Source organism: Balaenoptera physalus, assembly GCF_965194825.1.
Source record: "Balaenoptera physalus genome assembly, chromosome: 2".
NCBI lineage: Eukaryota > Metazoa > Chordata > Mammalia > Artiodactyla > Balaenopteridae > Balaenoptera > Balaenoptera physalus.
The window spans coordinates 165740134-165764152 of NC_138883.1; the positions used below are offsets into that span (position 1 = coordinate 165740134).

Here is a 24019-nt window from a genome sequence, read left to right on the forward strand (position 1 = left end):
GTCGCTATTTTGTTATTCTCTGACCACCCAGCATCCATCACCCCTTCTTTTGGTATAACACCCTTACTTTCTTTTGAGAACTCAGCTCTCCCCAGCTCTCTACAAGGGTAGATTATGTGACTTGGAAGTGGCCAGACAGTACAGTGCAGTCCCCTTGATTTGTTCAACCACTGACACAATATCCAATCAGGACCAGAGAGAAACAGTGAGATCATTGACCATTGGTGGGGGCCTCTTTTTCACTGAACTGGCACCTACAGAGATGTAGGCTGAACATATGGCAGCTGCCTTTCGGCCACATAGGTAAGCCAGCCTGAAAACTGAGTTGTCACAGAAGACACAGGATTAAGAGATGGAGAGAAACTGGGCCTCAGCAAAACCCTCTGAGCCCCTATAGGCAGCCCTGCCCTAAAACCAGTTTCACCCTTGGGCTCTTCAGGCACCTGAGCCAACAATTCTAAAGCAAGGTGTGGTTGAGTTTTCTGGCACTTGCAACAAAAAAAAGTCTTAATTAATATACATTTTGTTAGTGGATAAAATTTCAAAATGGGTTTTAGAGCCTTCCAGATTACCTTCCTCTCAGTATCATACCTGTCATCTGTTGGGCTAAGACTTAACACAGCTGTTTGTGATCAAAGCTCAATTATACACACCAACAGAAAAGTGGTTCCGATAATCTCAAAAAGCAGATACCTGCCAATCATCTGCATGTGGTTTGGCAATCCATTGTGTAGTTAAAGAAACAAACAAAAAAAATCGTAAAACACTGTTTAAAATTTTTTTTAATTTATTTATTTATTTTTGGCTGCATTGGGTCTTCGTTGCTGCCCGCGGGTTTTCCTCTAGTTGCTGCGAGCTGGGGGCTACTCTTTGTTGCAGTGCACAGGCTTCTCACTGCGGTGGCTTCTCTTGTTGCAGTGCACGGGCTCTAGGCGCACCGGCTGCAGTAGTTGTGGCACGCGGGCTCAGGAGTTGTGGTTCACGGGCTCTACAGCACAGGCTCGGCAGTTGTGGTGCATGGGCTTAGTTGCTCTGTGGCATACAGGATCTTCCCAGGCCAGGACTCCAACCCGTGTCCCCTGCACTGGCAGGCAGATTCTTAACCACTGTGCCACCAGGGAGGTCCCTGAATATATTTTTTAACAACTCCTCAAATGGGAGTCCTCTTCCCCAACTGACTGCAGATAAGTAAAGAACAGTTAAACTTGAGCAAGAATTCTGTATTCCAGAATTTGCTGGGATGTCACTATTTGAGATACTAGTGAAAACCACACTTAAGCAAAGCAAACAATAATATAACAAAAATATTATTTAAAACTATTTTCTGAAGAGGAGATAATTCCACAAAATGATTGAAAACAAGATAACTGTGATTTAGCTGTGTATGCCTGGTATTTCTGTTGAAAGGTGTTTTCTCCATTATGCAGAATTCCTAAAAACTTACGAACAGGAACTGCCAAGCATCCCATTTATACCCTTTTGAATTACTTAGCACATAGTAAGTATTCAAAAGTTCTTACTATCTCCTCCCCCCTCCAAAATCTTTCCTATCTTTTGTTTTTTCTAGTCATTTTGATATTTTCTTTTTCAATAACAGTTTTGTTTAGAAATGCCCACATAAAGAAACAATAAATTCTCATATGAGGACAATTATGTCTTAAGTAAGAAAGAATGCCAAGTTTTACGTAGATCTGAGCAGATCGACAATAAACTTAAAATGCTTCACGGTAAGATCTCACAATACTCACTAATGTTTTAACTATACAGTCATACCTGGGTATCTGAGGGGGATTGGTTCTAGGACCCCTCGTGGATAGCCAAATCCAAAGGTCCTCAAGTCCCTTACAGTCGGCCCTCCATATCCATGGATGCAAACCCACAGATACGGAGGGCCAACCATAAGCTGATTTAAGTAAAGAATAAGGAAAATGCTAAGGCTGGAAGCTGATATTCCAGGTGGGTAGAAACCCCACTCCCTGGAAACAGCGTTGCAGGGAGTGGGTCAAGCTGGTGAAGGAACTTGCATTGTAAACTTGGAGCTGGGCCTAACAAGCTATGTGACCTTAGCAGGTTCCCTGAGGATCATCTCTCTCCACTTGGTAAGGTGAGAAAATTAAACTAGATGATCTCAGTAGGTCTTGTAGAACGCTAAATATTTGAGCTTCCTTTTATAAAATCATCTAGAGAATTAACCATGAAAGACGGTGAGAACAATTATCCTGAGACAGCTTATAATAAGCACCAAATAAAAATATAATGACTGTGCTTCTATTCTAATGCAAAAATGTGCACTAAACTTCAACCATGGCTTAGTTTCAATATATTTTAGAATTCTTTTCAAAACTCATCAGAGAAATAAAGGGAGTTTTCTGATTAACCTTTGGCTAACCGTAACACCGAACTTGGGAAAAAACCTCTTTCCTTAATCACTCCAGTTCTCCATAGCAATAAACATAACAGTTGTTCTCAAATTGCAAAGACTTGTGCCCAAAATATCTGTTCCTAAGGATTCACAGGCATCCAGTGATAACTAGTGCAGTCTAATGTGTACAGGGTAGAGAGAAATTACAGTAACTGGCTTGTCCAGGGACAGAGCCCAAACCTTGGCCTCATTAATAAGCTGAATGGGCCAACTGGGCAGCCCCATCACAAACTAATGAGACATATGCACTTACCTCTGCTAAGAGAGGCTCCAGAAAGATGCTACACATGATACACACAGCCAAGGAAAAAATCCCTAAACATATCAGATGCCACGAAATACTGGTTTCTTACGGTTAACCGTAAGTTATACTTTAGTTAACCAAGTCCTACTTTAAATGCCTCAGAGAGTTGGTTTCTAAAAATCTTTTAGAGCAATTACTTTCTTAAAGAGAAAGTAATTTACCTTAATTTATCTATTCTGTAAATCCATGTCATTTATCAAAAGGTAAAAATATTAAACAGCTCACCCAATTAATTTTTAGTCAAAACTTATAAAGAGGGAAAAGAGCACTTTCTATCAACGCTTTCCAGGCAAACATGTAAAAATCCAACAGAAAGTTTAATTTAAAAAAAAAAAAAAAAAAACTCTACAAACGTCTTTTTAAAAAAAGTAAAGATTATATTAAAAACAGGTACACAAAGAACACACAGTAAAAATCTAATATCAAACTTGTGAAAGCTACACTGACTTCCACCATCATTTTAAATCAAATTATCATGATGTTATCATGATGTTATTTCAACTTAATAACAAAATTATTTGTTTCCAAGCTACCCGAACAATGTAGTTGTCAGTTTATTTGACAGGGTTCAGAGGACAAAACTAAATAATCTAGTGGAATGGAATGTTATTTGTGTTTTTCATATAGAACAAAATAAAATTTTGAACTAAAACTATTACTTCTAGAGAGGTGACAAACTGCTAAAAGTTTTCAACTTGACCAAGAAGGACATCTTTGTTTCATCAGGTTTTGACAATGAGAAATTTTTACCCTACCAAACTTTAAATGCAACTTTTTTTTTAAGAAGAAAAGAGAAGAATTGAGGGCATTCTATTAGCCAGGGTCATTCCTTTCATCAAAGGTTTACAAGGAGCCCTGGGAAATCTCCTCCCACGCAAGATGAGCTCTTGTCCAATGCAGCCCTTTCCTACCTTGGTTTTATGCGCTAAAGAAAATGCCCCCCATTTCTATAATGCCCTCAGTCTCCCCTGGATCCTGGCAACTCCATCCCCACGGGCAAGGTGATCACGGAAGGAAGGTGACTTCACCCGCTGAAAATTGTGTTCAAAAAATATTTTTTTTAAATCAGACTCTGTGACATTCAAATAAGATTATCCCCACAAAAAAAACCAGAACATGGATCAACTTTATTACCATGAAATCTCAAACTAAAGTGCTAATTAAATATCAGACGAGCTTCAGCAAAATTTCTCGAGTCCTGCTACTCATTTTGGTTAGTCAGAAACACCCAAAGTATTGAAAAAACTCTTCTGTTCTATTTGACAAAAAAACCAAACCAAACCAAAACAAAAAACCATGTTCCATAATTACAAGTACTCATCTCCACTAAACATACAACATTCAGGGCAAAGAGCTGAGCTGAATAAAGAGATGTATGTAAGCTATGACTAAATCATGTTTTTTAAAAAGCATGCATCCATATATAAGAAGACTGGAAGGAAAATTAAAATGTTGATGCATCAGATCACCTCTACATGATTTCAGAATTTTATTTCCATTATTGCTGTTATAAAATTATTTGTGCAATAAATTAAAAGTGTAAACGCACATCCCTTCAGGTTAAGGGTAACGGTATATTCTTGACCCAGTAGCATTACAAGCATGGGGAACGGATCTTGCTCTACAAAGCAGGTGAAGTGCTAAATGAGGGATCAGAGACAATCATACATCGAAATTCACTGTCCTCCTGCGAAGTTCTAATATATAAGTAGCTGTGTATATGCGCTTTCTCCAAATAAGTAAAATATAACCATATAATATATACCATATATATTATTCATACAAAACAATCCACATGTATAATTATCTATATAATCCATATAACAAAAATATATGTGTAATATATCTACTAATTCACAAATAATATATATAACTAATGCAAAGAAACCAAACGGTTCAAAAGTTGATTCCGTTGCTATAAAAACCAGATCAGCCTACTCAAAAACAAATACACACTTTAAAATAGGGCTAACTGTAATGGAAATGTCACATATTTCATTGACCTAAGCAAAATAATTAAGCTGAACATAATTCAATAACTATTCTCTTCTTTTCAAAATTTCCAAAGTACTTTCGGGTTAGATCCTAACAGAGGTAACTTAATATGAGGATTACAAGCAGTCCAGCACCAGTCATCTTTCAAGTGTGCTGGCGTTGCAATGGTTTAATTAGCTTAAACGATGGCTTAAGGAAGATTAAATTAAATGATATCTAAAATCACTTTCAGAAATAAATTCTGTGGTTCTCTACTTATCTTAATATACCAAAATACACACAAGTACATGATTTATAGGTTCTTGAAGTAAACTAGCATCGAATTACAATGAACAAGTCCAAGTTTCATAATTTCGTTACATATGTTTAGATAAATGACCTAGAACCTTGTTTTCTCTTGAGTATTAATTTCTATCATATATCTTAGCCAAAACATACTTGAAAATTTAAAATGAAACAAATGAGAATGAAAAAGTGAAATCATACTTTTTCCAAACACTAAAATGAAGAAGCAGGACAATAAATCCAAGCATCTGCTTTATATTTAAAAGAACTTTTTATCTCATTCAATTATGGGGAGTTATTAACACCCCCCCTAAAAAAAGATGCTATTGACTTACTATCTTGGAGTCCTGTATTAGCCAGCCCAAAGCAACATTATTAATTTTTAATTTAAAAATTCATTCCTGATACTACATTTTTAAGGTACTGGTTGGACTAAATGCTGATTAAATGGATAAAAATCAGTCTACTTTTCCTAAGGTACTATACCATGCTGCTGCAATTGTATATACACTATCTACAGGATCGTTACTGGCGTAGCTATAAAGAAGGTCACTGCTTCCTCATGCTAGCTTCCGCTTTTTTACTAAAACACATACATAGGATTCATTCTAACCAAACCCTGGCTATGTCCTACGGACACTGTTTTCCATGAAGCTCCTCAAGTGATGGCAATATTTTCTCCCAGGCCCCACAAAGCTAGGGTGAGTGGCCCCATTACTGCCCACTGCTGCTTCCAGGCCTTTATTCTTCCCTCCCTCCCAGCTCTTTTGCGTTACATGCTGCTGGGTAACACCCCCACTGCAGCCTTTCTACAGCTAACACACCAACATGCCGCCTCGTTTAACCACTGGCTCACTACGCCACCCTCTACTCCCACTCTGCCAACATTCTCAGGGACCTCAACGTCACTCATACAGTGCACTCAACATGCTGGCTCCGCACTCCCTGACCAGCTCGTCTCTGTCCTCCGCTCATCTCATCCTCCCACTACCAGGGCCAGAGCCTGGAGCACGATGACGACAGCTGTGCTACCTCCAAAGGCTGTTTCAACCCTCTCCATCAATCCCCAGCGCCATTTACTTTTCATCTCCTCTTCTCAATACTTTAACTCCACCAATTCTCTGACCTCACCAGGACTTCCAATCCACTGACCTACTGCTTACTGTCCATCACTCTCCATGTCCTCACGCCCTCTACATATATCTTAGATTCTATGGCCCATTGTTACAATCTCTTCCCAGCAACTACCCTCAAATACTTTCCCCCTCTCTTCCTCTGATGTACTCTCCTAGCAAAATCCAGCCCTCATAAAAACCCAACTCTTTGCCTACTCTGCATTGCACCCAAAAGGCCCAACGTGGTAGAGACAAACACACAACTGTGCTATCTGATCTCAGTTTAATAATATATGATCATTGCAACTGGGCCCTCGCTGTGTCTGGCAACCTTACAACTTGTCCCAAGTCCATCTCTTTCTCACTAGTCAGGAAAACTATTTCCACACTCCTCTGTCTCCCCAACATCCTACAGCCATTCCCCCAACTGGGAGCCTTCTGTTTTGTTCTATTGACAATTTCTCTGTCCCTGGGCCAGTTATTCTCAATGATAACTTTTTCATTTCACTGTGGAAATGGAACTACTCAGAAGAAAACTTCATTTTCTCCATTTCCCCACCAAAAAACTTACCAACCTTTCTGTATCTGTGCCCACAGTTCTCAACGAGGAATTGAGTCTCTGACTTAATGAACAGTTTATATAGTAGATTTTTAAAGGTAGATTTATGACTGCCAAGCCCTAAAGGAACTCAAACAATGCTACCAGCTTGATGAAAAAGAAAAATGTTAAATTAAGTATATAGAATGGTACATAAATAGATGATTCTAAAGTTTGAGAATTTTTTAACTTAGTGTTATAAACACTGCCATATTGTGAAACTAATAAACCAATTTAGTCAAATTGATTATCACAAATTTTGAGTAAGTGGAATCTAAATCAATGAGATTTTGATGTAAAAAATTTTTCTACTTGATATATTTGTTTTTCTGGCATATTTTAAAGAAAGTACCCAGTTGAGAAATACATGCCTATAAGGCCAGAGGTACTTTTGCAATTTTGTTTTATACTAGTGCTCATTTTTTTTTTTTAAATTGGATATGGGACTTCCCTGGTGGTCCAGTGGTTAAGACTCCACACTTGCACTGCATGGGGTGCAGGTTCAATCCCTGGCCGAGGAAGTAAAATCCTGCATGCCCCATGGCATGGCCAAAAAATTAAAAAAAATTTTTAATTGGATAAACTACCTTTATTTTCACTTTTTTAAAGTTACAATACCAATTAACAGTAACTAAAGATTGGTTTTAAAATAGATATTATGGATTTATATGGACATTTTTCAAGCTTTATGACTACCCGGTATCTTTTGAACAACTTACCTAAGTTTCAGTAATTTTCCACATTTTAAGTCTTGCTTTCCTAAGGTAGAAGCTATAAACTCACTTCCTCAGGCTCCCTTGCAGCTAGGATACAGGCATGTGACCTAGGCACCACCAATGAGCTGTACTCATAAAAGCCTTTCATTCAGAAGAGAACTTGAGGAAGCAGAATCTTTTCTAATAAGGGTGATGACACAGGTTCCCAGACTCAGGGCAGCAGGGACATGAGTGGCAGAGGTTCTAGGGTCCAGTAGCCCATTAAGGCAGCAGAAGCTGTGAGGTCCCATCAGCAGATACAAAAATAAAAGGGTCCTTGCTGACACAGTCATGGTTTACTCTGAGAGCACTGCCCCTATCAGCTTAGCCTCCAGACCTGTCTCTCCTGTCCTCACCTTCTTTGAGCTACCTAATATGGTCTATTAAACTTATTTTCTCCCAAACTATAGCGAAATTAATTACATGCAACTAAAAACTCTTTTACAGAATTTTTCAGTCATTCAAATTTCCTTTTTAAAGCAATCAAAAAGCCTACATATAAGTTGTAAAATATGTAAATTCCCCCAATACATAATTAAGTAGGAGTGTCTAATTATATTAATATATAAGAGGATATATTCATGCAACCTCTGGTCATGAAATCTCACCAGCAAAAGACATCATTGCATTGTAGCCAAAGGATACCACTAAGTTATGAATGATATAACCCACACCCTCCGAAGGATGTGGAAATGAGGATCTGAATGTAAAAGGAGCTTGTTAACCCAAATGAAATTCTTACAAAGGCAGGGGGTTTTTTTTTCAGTATGTACATCTACTAGCTATTTCCACTATTATGCTTCATAACAAACTCGCCCAAAAGTCAGTGGCTTACAATCCTAAGCATTTATTTTTCTTGCTCACAGGTCTGCAAGTCACAGTCTGCTTGGCTCCAGGTTTCAGGTGGGGTTCACTTCTGTTCCACATGCCTCCACGTCCTCCTAAGGCCAGCAGCCAACCAGAATGCATTCTTCCCATAGTGGATGCAGGAGCACCAGAGGCCACGCCAACCACAGAAGCACATCTAAGATCTCTGCGGGCACCATGTCTGCTTAAGTCCACCGACTGACATGAGTCACATGGTCATGCCCAACATCGATGGGGCAGTAGTACCTCCTATAATGGAAGCTCCTACAAAATCACATGGAAAGATGTGGGCATACAATTCTAAAAGGGAGAGGTGAAGAATGGAGGAAAACACTGCCATTAACCACAGAAGTCGCCCACTCCCTACTCTAGGGCACTGCCATCCTAATGAACTCTCGCGCAAAATATATTCACTTATCATGGTTTAACAGGCTTCAGCCTCATATCACTCACCCACCCGCCCTCACCTTGGCCAAAAGTAACACCCATTCTGCATAAAGATTGGACCAGCACATTGTCATATTAAACAATACGCACAGAAACAACTGCACCCATCTCACAACAGAATCATCTCACAGCAAACACCATAAATATTATATATCTCCAATTACCTAACCTCAGAAGGTAAAGTGATTCTTCTCGTCCAGTAATTTAAACTGTCTTTCAGTCCAGCCAGCTAAATCATGTTTTCTCACATTTTGAACTGTGCTGACCTAAATGGAATATACATTGTCACTAAGTCATTTATTTAACGTCATACCTAATTGCTCTCTTTAGTTCCTCCACATGCAGTCAATTTATCAGACAAAATGTATTTGAACTTGAAACTGACTCCATGTAAGAGGAGCTAGAGGCAAAGTATGGTTAACACATCTCCAGAGGGATCTTTCGCTGAATCTAATCTATCGGATCCAAAAAGAGTAACTGCATCTACAATATACATTAATCTAAGCCTCGAAAATCACTGCAGTAATCGATAGATAGGAAGATGATTCAAATGTCACTAATTCAGTGTCTTTTTGCCTTCAAAATTCACAATACAAGATAATTGGTTTCACTCGCCATAATCTAAGAAGCCAAACTTCATAAAAGCAATTAGCAAGGGGTGCTTCACTTACAAACACCTCTCCTGATAGCCAACCACACACACTCATCTCGGGTTGGAGAAACTTGAGGGCACTGGGAACCCCCCCACCTTTGAAACAAAGGCCGAAAGTCAGGACAGGGAAACGCAAAAGGAAAATGTTCTTGAAAGGGAATGGTTATTCCCCCTCTGAAAAATGCCCAGCACCTCCTGGTAACCGGAGGCGAGCACAGGACTGACAGAGCCTGCAGCACAGATCTCAGGGAAAAAAGGATGTTTATAGTCCCCAGGGCTGGGGACAAGGAGCACGGCCTTCCTGGGAAGGAAACAGATCAGTAATCGCATCAGATGTGAAGGTGGTTGCTTGACCATCCTGCCAGCGAGACAAAAGGAGCAGGACAGGAGCTGTCATTTGGGTGCAAGATTAAAGCTGCCACACAGAAGAAAAACGGACCCTGCGCTTGAGCCAAGGCCTAAAAAGTAAAGATTCTCTAGCTCAGTGCAATTACGAAGGGATTCGCAGCAGCGCTGCACGCCGAGGAATACCAATGAGCAGCGCCATGGTAACCGAGGAGACAAATCTATCAGGAAGATAAACAGGAAGACGCCGCGGAAACGAAATGAATTCCCAACTTTCCGTCTATATTTTTGTAAACTGTTGCTAATAACCCCTACATATCAAAACATCCTTGAGTTGTTTTTTTTTTTTTTTTTTTTTAATTTCCACAACGTACTTTTATGGTTTATTCTTGAGCAGTTTTCACACATTCTAAAGCTGACATAGCTGTTTGGGAGCTGTCTCTGCAAATGCTGCTCGGTTTGAAAATAATTATCTCTGAGGGGATAAGGCTAGCTACGAGCTAGATGCTGTGAGCAGCAATTCTTACTGCTGTCTCAACCCACTTACTCTTTGTGGTACTAATTCTTTTTCCTTTACAGTATATGTAAAAAACAAAACAAAAACGCGCTTCCATCTTTAATCTTAAGAAGGGAGCACTCCCCCCTCCAAGGCCAGCTTCCTTTCCACAACTAATCCCTGCTTGGACAACAGCGCCCCCTGGCTCATAACTCAGCCAAGCCTAACGGCATTCGTGGCCCATTCACACTCATCATGAACCTTGGGAGTTCAAGTCTTCTAGGTGACCCTTCCCTGGAACAATGCAAAATCAGTTCATGTACCACTGTCTTGCACCATCATGGCCCAGAGCCCTAGAATTATGAGGGGACACCCAGGCCATTAAAGGTACTTCCTTCCCATAGTAGTCTACTTTACATCAAATACACCGAAACGGCTATATCTTCTCACAAAACTGAGGTCTGCTGTTCAGAATGCCTTTCAGCATGAATATACTTTTGTTTGATTTGCTCAAAAAAATAGTCTGATTTTAAACCTTGTTCTTGGTTTAAGCCATCCAATACACAAGAAGAAACTGATGTGCCTTAATCGTATTTAAAATACCTTACAATTTGTCAAAGGTTTCTATGGATTAAAAAATAATAACTTTACTTATTTTTATTTTATTTCTTTTACTACCGCCTTAAAATTCCACTAATTCAACAATTCACCAAAAAGTAGGTAGACACTCCTTTACTAAAAGGAATAATCCAGGTCATGAGAAGTAACTGATTAATTTACCTTTTCTCTAATAATCTCTCCTGAGACTATTATCATTCTCTAAACTCTCAAATTACCGCTCCTCCTCAGATATTTTCCATAAGCTAATAGATTATTTAAGCATCCATGATAAATTATTTAATAAGTAATTTCACTATTTTTTTATAAATCAGGATTTCATTAAGCTTTAAAACGATGAGCAAGTAATACCTTTTTGCTTTTTTAGCTTTGCAAGTAATAGCACCAGGAACACCTAAATAAGCCCTAGGCTGTCCCCATAATCTGGTTCTCTTGCTTCATTTTAACACCCCTTCCCCTCAAGCCTACTGCCCAGCCCCACTGGACTTCCTGTGCTTCAGACTCACGTCATCCTGTGTGATTCTCTCCACATCCATGCGTGTGGTTATCGTAACCACACTTTGCAGAAACAAACTGAAAAATTACTTCCCAAAGCCACATAACTAGCAAGTGACAGCCAGTATTTTCACCTAGATCTGAATCCATGCTTTTTACTCTACCTTACAGGTTCCCCATACCAAGTTTCAGGAGTGAGCTTTCTCCAGGAGATAAGGCCATCTAAAAAGGTTTAGGGATATTATTTCCAGAATGCTTTCTTGCTCACAAGCCCCATCCCACTTCCACAATTAAGGAAAACAGCTGTCATTTTCAAAAGTGATTGGTATCACCCCACGGACAGTGAAATGAAAATATATAGTATCCTAGACAAAGTGACTATAGTTAACATTTGCTGGGTGCCTGCTTTGTGCCAAGATCCGTACTGGGCCTGCTGGTTCAATATATTATCACTAACCTCATGGTAACCTTTGAAGAGAGAGAGGAAAATCACCATTTTAAAATGAAGAAAATGAGAGTGTAAGAAACTTGTCCAAGACCACACAGTGTTATGTGGTAGAGACAAATTGAAACCCAAGTTTAACTCACTCCAAAACCCCTACTCTTTCCTTCGCATTCCACTGGCTCTCTGGGGGTTAGACTGTCTAAGGGTCAGCTTTCTAGCCAAGCCATTAAACTGCATAAGGTGCCTTCTAAAAAGTGTCACAGTGATCACCTAAAACCACCTAAAATCCCCCAAAGTTTCACAGGGGTATTTTTTTATATCACTCAATATCAAGACTAATGGCAAAGCTGAAGAAATTTAGAGAGCAGTCATCCCCAATCCTAATTCAATACTCAGATTCTTCTCGGCTCTCTTTCTCTCTCTGTAAACCCCAGAACAAATTTTGAAATGTGTGTGCAATCAATCATCACCTTGGCCACTTTGCAAAACAAATGTTCAAACTGGAAAACAATTCATTATGTATAACTCTAATAACACTTATGTAACTTACCCATGCGTCATAAGTGTTTTCTTTACAAAACTCAGTCCTTTTATATTGCAACTGAACGTGGTTTTAGAAAGCTTTAGTCACTAATAATTGCCTTTCTCCCGAATGTCACTGTTCATCCATCTGTATGGAAGTCAGTTCCCCCTAAATAATTGCCAAACTCTTCAAGTCAGTGCTAATCCTGAACTCACTCATTCTCAATCCTTTATTCATTCAAACGTTACAGTTGTGGGGTTACAGAGGCAATGGGCCCCTGAATTATCCACCCCTGACCACAGGCATGACAACAGTCCCAGCTACTCAGGCCTAAGAGTCACAAAGACCTCAGTCACGCTGGACTCCATCTCTCCCAGTGGCACCACCAAGGGGGTACGGGGTAGGGAGGGAAGTGGCTACAATCTCCATTAGACAACCCCCTACCCCTGCAAACCACACCAAATCAACACTCAATCTCAGTAAAAACCGCAACTTGCTATGTGAACACAGCATCCAGCCACACTGTCTAAGGGCCTCTTCCCACTTCCAACTGGTTTGCCAACTGGAAGCTCCTCCCACAGGAACTCTAGAGCCCGACACCACTTCCCTCACATACAATCATTCTTCAGAGTTCTCTCTCCTCTCCTTTCCTTTCCCTTGATGATCCACTTGATTATCATGTACTTTCATTACCGCGGACATTTCCTAACTTGGCTCCCTATTTCAAATCTCTCCCCATCCAATCCATTTTGCTGCCTGATTAATCTTGCTGTAACATCATGTTCAGCAAATCACTCCCCTGCCCAAGAACTGATAGCTCCCCATGCCTAAAGATAAAGCCCAACCTCCTTAGCGTGCTATTCAGGTGCTTTACACCCAGACTTAACCTCTTCTGGATTTTCTGTAGGGTCACTGGTCCACTGATGATCAATCAACACATCTATCACACTCCCAGCCCCACCCACGATTTCCTGGGCCCTGCCGTCTCTCCCACCACCTGTCGAAGTCCTGATCCTCCGTTAAGACACTTCCTCCTCTAAAAGGCCTTGCTTCCTTTCTTATTATACTCGTAAATATCCTCTAAGTGTTTTCCATTGAGAGTGATGTTAAATCCTCTCTGGCACCAGCAGAGCCAGGATAAAGCTCACAGGCACGCAGGCATGCACACAATGGATGTGCCCAGTGAACCCTGCCCAGCCCACGGCGGTGATCTCGCCCCTCTCGGGGCACCTCTAGTGCTCCCCTGCAGACTCCACTCCGCGGGCACTAACGAGGGGTGCTTCCCTCCTTAGTGCTGAGCAAAGTCAGAAACCACAACTCGAGCTGCTCTGATGCTTCGGAGCCCCTGGAAGCAGCACCATAGCCGCCACCGAGTAAATGAGTACGCTGGGTTCCTGAGTTGTCTCAGAAGAGAAAGACAAAGGACGTGATGAAATGGAAAACATCTTTGCCAATAAAAATTAGCTCCTGAAGAATTCATGAGTAGCGACCAAGTCTCCAACACACTATGCAGTAACGTGTTTAACCAGTTCCTCGCCATTATTTGGCGAAATATAGCTACACCAAAAATCAGATTTCTAATATAACTCGGTATTTTCTACGATCAGACCTACTTTAAAAACTGTTTTTGAAATGTGAATAATTTACCCTTTTTTCATTGGTTTTATAATACATTAAATGGCAAGACTCTGATCAGTAGAAGTATAGAAATAAAAGTTTAAAAATTAGATGCATGAGGTAGGAGCCTATATAGAATTAGAATTTAAAAATCAGTAAGCTTAAAAAACATGAGGACATTTATTCAACACAAATTAAAATGGATAAAGCAAACAAAACAGCAGAGCTGTTAATAACTAAACTGTCTAAAATCGCTAACATGTAAACAAAAAGTTATCGCATAATTTAAACAAAAGTATTTAATGGCTCCAGGAACGATATAAACTAGACTGAGTGTCAAAATAACCACAGAAGTAAATAAAATAAAATAATAAGACATTTACCAGAAATTACAATTTTAAAAGTCCAAATATAAAAATTCTAACCTCATGAAGAGAACTTGCAGAATTTTAAACCTGAAATGTCATCGCACTGCTATGATATGGTATTAAAATCACAAAAACGTCATTTATAAGAACGGCTACGCTGAGATAGCCTGGCCTGGTAAGGAAGAGCTCAGGCTCTGGAGTCAGAAAGACCTGAGGCCAACGGCTGGAAAGGGCCCCAACTAGCTATGTGACCCCAGGTAGTTTACTGAACCTCTCTGAGCCACAGCTCCCTCATCTACAAAATGAGAATGAGCATGCCTACCTAAGGAAGTTATCATGAAGATTTACGGAGACACTCTACAAAAAGCCCTGAGCACAATGACTGGCTCATTATGAACCCTCACTAAATAATGTCTCATGTGGTCTCCAATCATTCGCTCATTCATTCATCTGTAATCTATGGGGAAAACAAACACAAGATCTCTATCCTTGCTGGAGCTCTTGCAACACGGGCATTTGGCAACCACAGGCTCTGACTGCTACAAGAATTGTGCAGCTGGAAGAGGGCAGGAGGAATGGTAGAATAATAAAAATGCTATATCTAGGTCTCCTACTTGACATCAGAATAAACAAATATATAACATAGCAGATGGCTGTGAGGAAAAATAGAAACTATAATAAAGCATACAGCAATGATACTATCTCTCTGCACATTATATTCCAAATCCAACTGGCTTTGCTTCTAGCACTCTGCAACATGTCGACTCAGATACCCTGTAAAAGTCACAATCTGATTCCATAACTAGCCCCAATTAAGTTACTTAATGCATCACTTTATTTTCCACTAAGTGACTCCTATCTGTCCAGTATATATAGGTAAGGAGAACAGCGGCAAAGGTGAGATGGCAGGATGACAAGGATGGACCCAGGAGTCGAGCACACTCATGACAGGGTCCGGAAGCCCACAGCAAGGCAAGGTTGGCTATCTGGAATCCAGGGATCATGCTGGATATGCAGGTCAGGCGAGGCCCAGGGTCAGAGCCAAATAAATAAGCCCAAGCAAGCAATTATTCTCTTTCCCAGGCTGTTGTTTTAACTGCTTATTCCCACCTGCAGTGCCAAAATGTTCCCAATCCTAGGACTGCGTCAACCATACAAAAGCCATGGAGAAGCCCAGGTGTGTGCGGGCAAGAAATGGGGGAGGGGGACCCTCTCTGAGTAAAGACTTTTCCACTTTATTTCAATAATCATTGATCGATTGCCTAATGCGTGTTAGAGCCCGGAGATCAAAATAAGAACTATCAGTGATGCTGTGTTCTCCTACCCACACAAGAAATACACACTAAATGATTGTATGTCCAGGATTTATACACCCGGGATTGGAAAGTGAAAGTGCTTTGCCTGCACTCATTCAGAGATACATCTAAAGCAATGAGGTACCACGGTTCCGTGTTCTCTTACAACCTCTGCTTTAACTGCCTCTGAGGCCATTAAGCTTTCACATTTATTCAAACATAAACATGAACGTTTCCCCTTCGATGTCTTTTTTCTGCCATAATAATCTGTACTCTAATTCAAAGAAATGCAATTTCATCGTTGGTTCACCAGGCTGATGTTTGAGAAAAGATCATGTGATGCAAACCATAATGACTAAGGAATATAATGAAGGCTCCACGGGCAGATGATTTCAAGCAATACAGTCATTTACTATGAAGTGCTTCCCTCCCTGATGAAAGGTTTAAGGAAATTAAGCTCTAACTGCAACCATGAATTGTTCTATTTTGGATGCCAGCCATCACCATCCTCGTCATTGGTGAATCTCTTAACTCAGAAAGGACTTTGGCCACTAGGCAGAAGGGGCCGAAGAGGACTGTGGCCACCACGACAGATTTATTATCGTTCGAAGTGTTGGTTTCACCTTAGCGTGACGCATGTGAAGGGCCACACAGGGGGCCCTACGCTACAGCTGAAGCAGGTGGTTTAACTTAGTGCCTGGAGGTTGCACTACAGAAGATTTTCGTTTTACTTATATCCTCAGTCAGAAGTGACTTTTCCTGGCCAAACAAAGCCTATCACTCTCCCTGTCTGCAGAGGGTTGCAGGATGCTGACCCCTTGCAAACAACAGAGGTCTCTGAAGAGGGAGAAGCCATTCCTAGGTAACCTGCAGATCAGCATTTGCAATGGAGGGACTGAAACAGCTGTAGAAAAAAATCAAGTGGATTTAGAATCTGTTTAAATCTAAACTCCAGACATTTGGAGATGGAAGGGTCAAATACTTACTGCTAACAGAAAAACGGCCCTTGAAACAAGAAAGGCATATCCCAAAATGTATCTAAGTAAGCAAAAGCTTCACGTGGACACCAGAAAACGTATCTCCAGTCTTTCTGGGTGCTCTGCCGTTTGGAAGACGGACAAAGATTTGGAAGGAAGCTGATGCACTGAAGGGAAAGCCAAGTGCAAGGAAGAAGAGGAGAGCAGTGGTCAGACAGTCATGGGTGTCTTGTGTTGAGAGCGAAGGGCAGAGGACAAGCTCGGGAAAGCACAGGGGAGAGGTGGAGAGCCCGCAAGGATCCCCCTATTAGCTTCTATGGATCCCACTTTCTCTCCAGAAAGTCACGGGCAAGATGTCATAGAGATGAAGGCTGTCAGGAAAAAGCGAGTGTGGAGTCAGACCTGGACACCAGGTTCTACCCCACCAGGGCCAGCCAGCTGACCAAAAGCTGACACCGCCTGGCCGCCACATTCCGTGGGGAGAAGGGCGACTTGGTACAAGAGGACGACTGGCGCGTATGAAGTGGAGCAGGCACCCGTGTCACACACACATTCCACGGAACAGGCTCACAGCCCGTGCAGCAAGTGAGAGCCGAAGAAGCTGCAAAGTGAAACACAGCCAGAAGATTCTTCCTACCCAAAGTTTTCCAAGTTGTAAGGTGGACATAATTTCAAGGTCTACCAAAATAAATGATTTACAGCATAACATACAGCATTATCATAGGTACTCCAGGGAAATAAAAACCCAGGAAAATAATGCCACTATTGGTAAAGCCCTCTGGGCAGCAACTAGGAGATAGATGACTAACAGCACTCCACACGTGAACAGACTGTAGAAGCTTAGTGGTCCCTGGCAACTCAACACACTCTTTCAACACTGTCTTTTTTTTTTCTTTTTAATAGTCATATGCTTTGTTTCCCAATAGACAATATGAACTCGTTTCCTTGCTCTGTTAGGTAGCAATTTGATGTACCCATTCTCTACACCCACTACACCAAATATCCAAACAGTTTCTAACATAACTATTTCTCATATATGGATTGATCTAAAAATACGCACAAGAGAAAAAATAAAGCCAGCTCTTTTTCTCTGTAGGTAGTAATCAAGGTGATTTGTTTGGTTAGTTGGGTTTTTCTAAGTGTTTTTTTTTTTCCTTTCCAGAGAAAAAAGGTACCACTCAGTGTAAATGTCGACTTCTAAAAAGAAGTATGTACTTTTTAGACAAGAGGAAAATACCCCTGATGTAGGAAGGAGGGAGGTATTTTTATGTTGATGAAACATTGTTCTTTTAAATGGCAATTTACAATAGTCTTAGAACATGAGTCATAAAAAGTTATTCACTAATAATTGTAGCAGAGCTTTGTGTCCCAGGCAGGAAAAAATGTCTAACAGAACTGCAGATTACCTTGCAAGATAAATACCAGAATTTGTCATCCAGCACTTATTTACCACCTACTGAATGAAAGCCTACAAAGTTATTCTAAACTGTAGAATATTTACCATGTCAAAGGTCTGTTCAATGATAGTTTATGACACAAATGAATTTCTGAAGATCAAAAATCCACAGACAACTTAAAATTTAAAAGTCAATTAATCAGGTTTATTCCCCACCACTAATCACTGTTTCCCCTCTAATTTAAAATGTCTCAGATTGATGAGTTTAATACCTTCACAAATATTTTCATTATATGGCTTTATTTTTTTTCCCCAACTTATCCCTAATATCCAATTTTCTCCAAAAGTAACACTAAGTTTCGCTTCCCTATTTTCATAGCCACGATCCTGATTCAGCCTCCTCACTTCCTCACACTGGAGTTCTTTCATTTCTCCAAGCTTTGCATTTCATAAAATCCCTAGACCGTGATTCTTCAACACCTTTTTCGCTACCCTGATTGAGGACCTCATCATTTCGTTCCAAAGCCTCTCCACCCTCCAGAGCACTGACTGCCCACACCCTCCAGCTGACGACTTGCAGATGGAGACAGCTTTCTGGTTTATACTCATGCCTTCCTCGCGTCTTGCTCCTGTTCAGCTGTCTCTCTACAATGTCACGTGCCTGCTCTCCAACACCTCCCCGGTTCCACCATCACTTCTTTGTGTTGTCTTCCCTAGTATTTGTTGAAAGAACCTTTTGTTACGGAACCATGTCAGAGCGTGCACGTTTGAACTACCTTCTGAATTAGATTGTTCTTCAAAGGCAGAAACTATGACTCTTCTTCTGTATGCCTCATGGTATCTAATACATAGCCCCGAAACCAACTCTACTCAATCGATGGTTATTGATTGAGGGATGAAGTCGTGGGTTTCTAGCATCGACTCGGATTGTATATATCCTGCTGTGGAGATAAAAGGTTCTCAGACAAGGCCTTTCTAATCAGAACAGTACTAAGGTTGTTGTCTATACAGGTACAATCACATGAGGAATGTAGGAAAACAGTCACTCAGTTCTGCTTTTCATATGAACTAGCCTTTGCTTCAGTTATTTTGACATTTTAGATAAAAGGACTGGGGAAGAAACCTGTGTAAAGGGATAAATCTTAGATATCTGAAAAACACTTTCAGTTCTTGATTCTATTACGAATATTTATAAATAAACCAGAAGTAGTCCAAAGAATCAAGAATTCCAAAACATTTACATCATGTGTGCAAATCCTGGTTTTACTCCTGTCGTTACAAACAACAAAATGCATTGTAACCTGAAATTCTCTCTTGTGTGTAAGTATATACTGACTCTGTTACATTAAAGACATTTGAATTTGACCATCAGATTGTGGATTTTTCAAACCATTCTAGTCTCCTTCTGATCTACATTGATTTCTTTACATTCAGAATGAAACTGTGTGTGTTCGGTAGTGACACTATGGTCTGAAAGTTTCTCTTCATAAAATCTCCTCTAAAATGCAGACATCACTAATGAACAAAAAGAGGAAAATACAAAGCCATCTGGATATTAGAAAAATGTCTGTAAGAGTATCTGCTGAGTCAAATGCCTAAATGTCCTAAAACTGAATTAAAGCGTCCCTTCTCCTGTCTATGTTCCCTAGACTTGGATCCTGAGCAGTGGATAAGCTTTCAGAAGCCTGGCAGCAGCGCACGACTCCAAGTTTCCTGCCTGACAGACGGAGGTCAGTCCATCTGAATGAGAAACCAGTGAATGGGGACCAATATCCGCATGGCACAATATCTAAGCTTTCCACAGCCACGTGGGAAAGAAGTCCAAGGATATGGAAAAGTCTTGGTAAAATTCTGGGGAAAGACGCCAGGAGGGCTCGTTATTTGAAGCAAAATTTGATGGAACTGGCTCTCAAACATTAACGTGTGTAAGACTTTACCTGGGGCACTTAATAACACTGTGGATTTCTAGGCCTCCCTCTTAGTGAGTCTGGGGCCAGCTCCACAAATAAGCATTTTCAACATGCTCACCAGGTAACTATGATGTGGGAAACCACAATTTTGAGAGACAATGATCTACAGGAACCACCTCGTCCTTCTTTTTCCTTTAAAGTCCTTTCAGTACTATCCTCTCTAGAGGTCTTCAGGCATCTCTGAGGAAAATTTGGAGAATTAGGCAGTAGGTCATTTAATGGAACGAAAGAAGGAACGTCAAGATCCTACTCCACATTCTTAGGTTCTTACTGACACGAGAGCAGCACCTATGCTCTCCACCCTACACACCCACAACCAAACAAGCAGATAAATGACAGATTGGGGGGAGGAAGTTCAAATGCAGCTGCAAACAGTCCCTGAGTTGTGTACACACACACACACACACACACACACACACCCCCCTTAGTTCTTTGAGTCTTCCCAGCACAAAGCCTAGTACATGACATAAAATAGACATCCAACAAACATTTGCTAAAGACTAAATAACTTTAGAGCAGTAAGTCACAGGAAATCCACCTAATAAGTCAGCAGGGAGATCACAGGCTGGCCAAATTGGCCTAGTTAGCCCCACAAGACAGAACTGAAAAGCTCCAGTGTTACTGGCTGTGAAAGAAGTAAAAGAATGGAATGCTAAATACATACAAGCAATTATGTTTCTAAGTCATTGTTTTCTTTCTTCTCACATATACCCACCAACATATAGATAATAAATAGAGATAGACAGATATAGACGGATAAATAGATAATTGCATAAAAATGCATTCATGCCATCATATACATCTTTTAAATTATTTTAACCATTTTTGCCCTTTGTTTGGCTCACCATGGATAAGCCCCCAGAACAAATAAATGCTAACACCCTAGTGTATATTACTTCATATTTTTCTCCCCACACATATAATCTTAATCAGACATATGCAAATACAGACATAGATAGGCACACACATGCACAGAGGGAGAGTTTTGTAATTTATACACTTTTCTGTATCTAAATTTCTCACTGAGTAATACCACATGGACATCCCAACCAAAGGCATCTGGTTTACCTCTAGTTCATTCTTTTTAATGGCTGTATAATATTCTGTGGTCTGGGTTATCATAATTTATTCTACTATTTGTTGATGGGCTTTCATTCAGTTTCCAGTTTTTTGCTGTGACAAACAATGCTGACCTAGAGATCCCTGCCCATGTGCCTTATATGCTGATATTTCTGTTTCTACAGGAGAAATTCCCAGGGGTGGAAATGCTGGATCAAAGAGTATGTGTATTTTTAAGGTTTAACAGTTGTCGCTAGATGGCTTTCTTTAAGGCAGTAACATTTCACGTTTCCCAGACAGTTAATATTTTAATCAAGACAAATTTGTGCTTAGAAGGCAGGGAATCCATAATCTCTGTGCCAATCCTCCAGTCTCTGCTAAACCTCTAAGTTCAGCCTATTTTTCTCTGCTCCTCCCCCTGGCTGACCTGGCCACACCTCCTAAAACTTGGGACTCTGATGACCTTTGCTGACCCATGAACTCCCTGAAATTATATTCTAAAGTTGGCATATTTTTGCTTTTGTACCTTTTCCAAAGGAGAAGTTCAATGGCTTTCATCAAACTTCCAAAGGGGTCCATGACCCAAAAAGGGTGAGGAGTCACTCCTCTGGAGTCTGCAGGATAACAAGAGGATTGGGATATTGCTGATGACATGATTTAATTCTCCTGATGATAACCCCCCCAAAAAAGTGGATTTTATTGGAGAAGCTTTCCTGTGTCCATGAAACAATCAAAAACATTTTATCCACATTATCTTAAGAAGGAGCAAACTCTACAAAAGGTTTACAAAAGGGGACGGGTGCTGGGGAGTTATTTCCAAAACCAGTTAAAAGATCATTTCTTCCCCAATACATAGTTTCTCAGAGCAGCTGGTATTTGATCTATGTAAAGGGAAAGAGAGTCATTCTGGGCTTCCATTCAAAGAACAGGTAAACATTTCAGCAGAGAAAGAGAGGGGAAAGCTACATAGAGCACAGAAAAAAAATAACTGTTTGCAGAATTGGGGAGAATATCTTCTGAGGAAACTCAAGAAACACCTCTAAGTCAGGGGCCGTGTTCCTCCCCAACGCTGCTGGCTTCTGTCCACACACACCTTCACCCCAAGAGCAGGCAGTGTCTGGCCAAAGGAGGTATTCAGTAAATGTAGATTAAACCAATAAATAATTGAAGCAGCTTCATACAGAATTAAATTACAAGAAGTACATGTGGGTCCTTAAATGAGATTTCTTTGCTAGTAAAGGTTTGAAACCAAAAACACCTTGATTTTTCTTGATTTGTAATTAATGCCAAGAAAAAATTAGAAAAGCATCTGTCTGCTTTGCAAGAAAGTATCTAATTCTTCATTCCCATAAGACTCCTGATTTTCATGAAATTATTTTCTTTGTTTCTACTTCATTTCATACATTATCACCCTTACAGTCAAATGGTATAAATATAGTCCTGACAGTTGCTTAGCCTGGTTATTAAGTAATAACTGTTACATTAATAAGATCTCTAGCTTCTAGTTTAAAATTTAAAACAAAGGATAAAGAAAACAGCTATTAAAAAAACATTAAATTAATTAACAAACTGCAGAGAGAGTAAGGCCCATCAAAACAGGTAAAGCTTTAACGATGTCTCTGCTCGTTATACTGTGAAATGAGTAATCTGCCCTCTGGAATAGGTGATATTTTGAAAAAGATCTCATTACCTCACTTCCAGAAATAATACCCTCTCTGTTACACTTTTTCACCTTAGCTATTTCCTAAAACATATGGAATGACTAAAAGACACAGGAACTGCAGAGCTAATTTACATGATGGGAACTAAGATTGCAAATGGTGCAGCTGTTTCAGTGTCCGGCAGTGAATTAAATCATACTTAGCCATCGATAACAAAAGAGAAAAGATACTTCACGTTTTCTCAGTCTTTCAGATTTTCAAGGAGACTATTTCCTGAACATTGTCTCTCCAAGTTAGCTTTATTATATTATTATATGTATGTATATATATAAATGTATGTATATGTATGTATGTATCTGCATATTATACACAGATGTATATACATGTGTAAACATATATGCACAATGTATATATATGTGCATTACATGCATACACACACATACAAACATTTTATATGTATTATATGTAACTATATATATAGTATATATACATACCTAAGACTTTAAGCGATATTCCCGTAGAGAATAAAATATTCTAGAATGAAAAGTTCTCTCAGAGCCTTGGAGATTATCCAATTCTAAGGAAATCTTGCAAAGTACATAGAAGAAACACAGTTAAGATTTACTTTCATTTTAATTTTAATAATTTATAAGCATTATAGCCATTCTAGAGATAAAGAAAAAAATCTGTATAAGGGCTCTAAGATTGCTTAATTAAAAATAGGATAGGAACCTTGGTTTCGCTATTCTTCACATCTTTAGTTTAAGTAAGAATGTGAAATTTGGTATATTTAGTTGCTTGGGGTCTAAAAGTACCGCATGCTTAGGAAGCTAAATCTGTAGCTGAAGAGGCTTGTTAAATTTCCCTTAGAAGGTATTTGCAGATTATAGATTCCCTTGAAATAAAGACAATTTCATAAAAATAGGAACTCAGAGTGTCAGTCAAATGGAGCTTTGACTTCCCTACTAGTTAGGACCAAATTTGTGTCACCTTAATTTCTGATTTACTATCATCCTCATCCTTGGCTTCAACAGAAATCAAGAGAGGTGAGGAGGGATGAAGGAAGGGAGGGAAATTCCAACTGCTCTCCTCACCCTTTAAAAAGTACAACCAATATTTTCCGAAGCTTAAGTAGAGGTCTCATTTCAGAACACAACACAATGATTGTTGCAAATGGAAGCTTTTTTAAAGAATGAAGCCATCACAGTCATCTTTCTGCACAGAATTTCTCGAGCCAGTTTCCATCTGTACAAGGCCCATGCAGAACTCCGGCGGGACATCCTCCTGAAGACAGTGGACGCTATAAGCAAAGTT

The 24019-nt window shown here is 39.9% G+C and overlaps 1 protein-coding gene across 7 annotated transcripts in view; it reads right to left on the minus strand.

The window, feature by feature from the left end:
- The window catches only part of LOC309655011 (LIM zinc-binding domain-containing Nebulette-like), a 213316-nt gene that overhangs the window by 53512 nt on the left and 135785 nt on the right, over positions 1 to 24019 (minus strand). Inside the window, exon 4 of one of the 7 annotated variants that reach the window (XM_082449892.1) lies at positions 11237 to 24019. The exons of the other annotated variants lie outside the window; for them this stretch is intronic. Coding sequence (XP_082306018.1) covers positions 23891 to 24019 — 129 coding nt within the window. The 3' untranslated portion in view covers positions 11237 to 23890. Of the gene's footprint in view, positions 1 to 11236 lie in introns of those variants that run through there. 7 annotated transcript variants of the gene reach the window in all.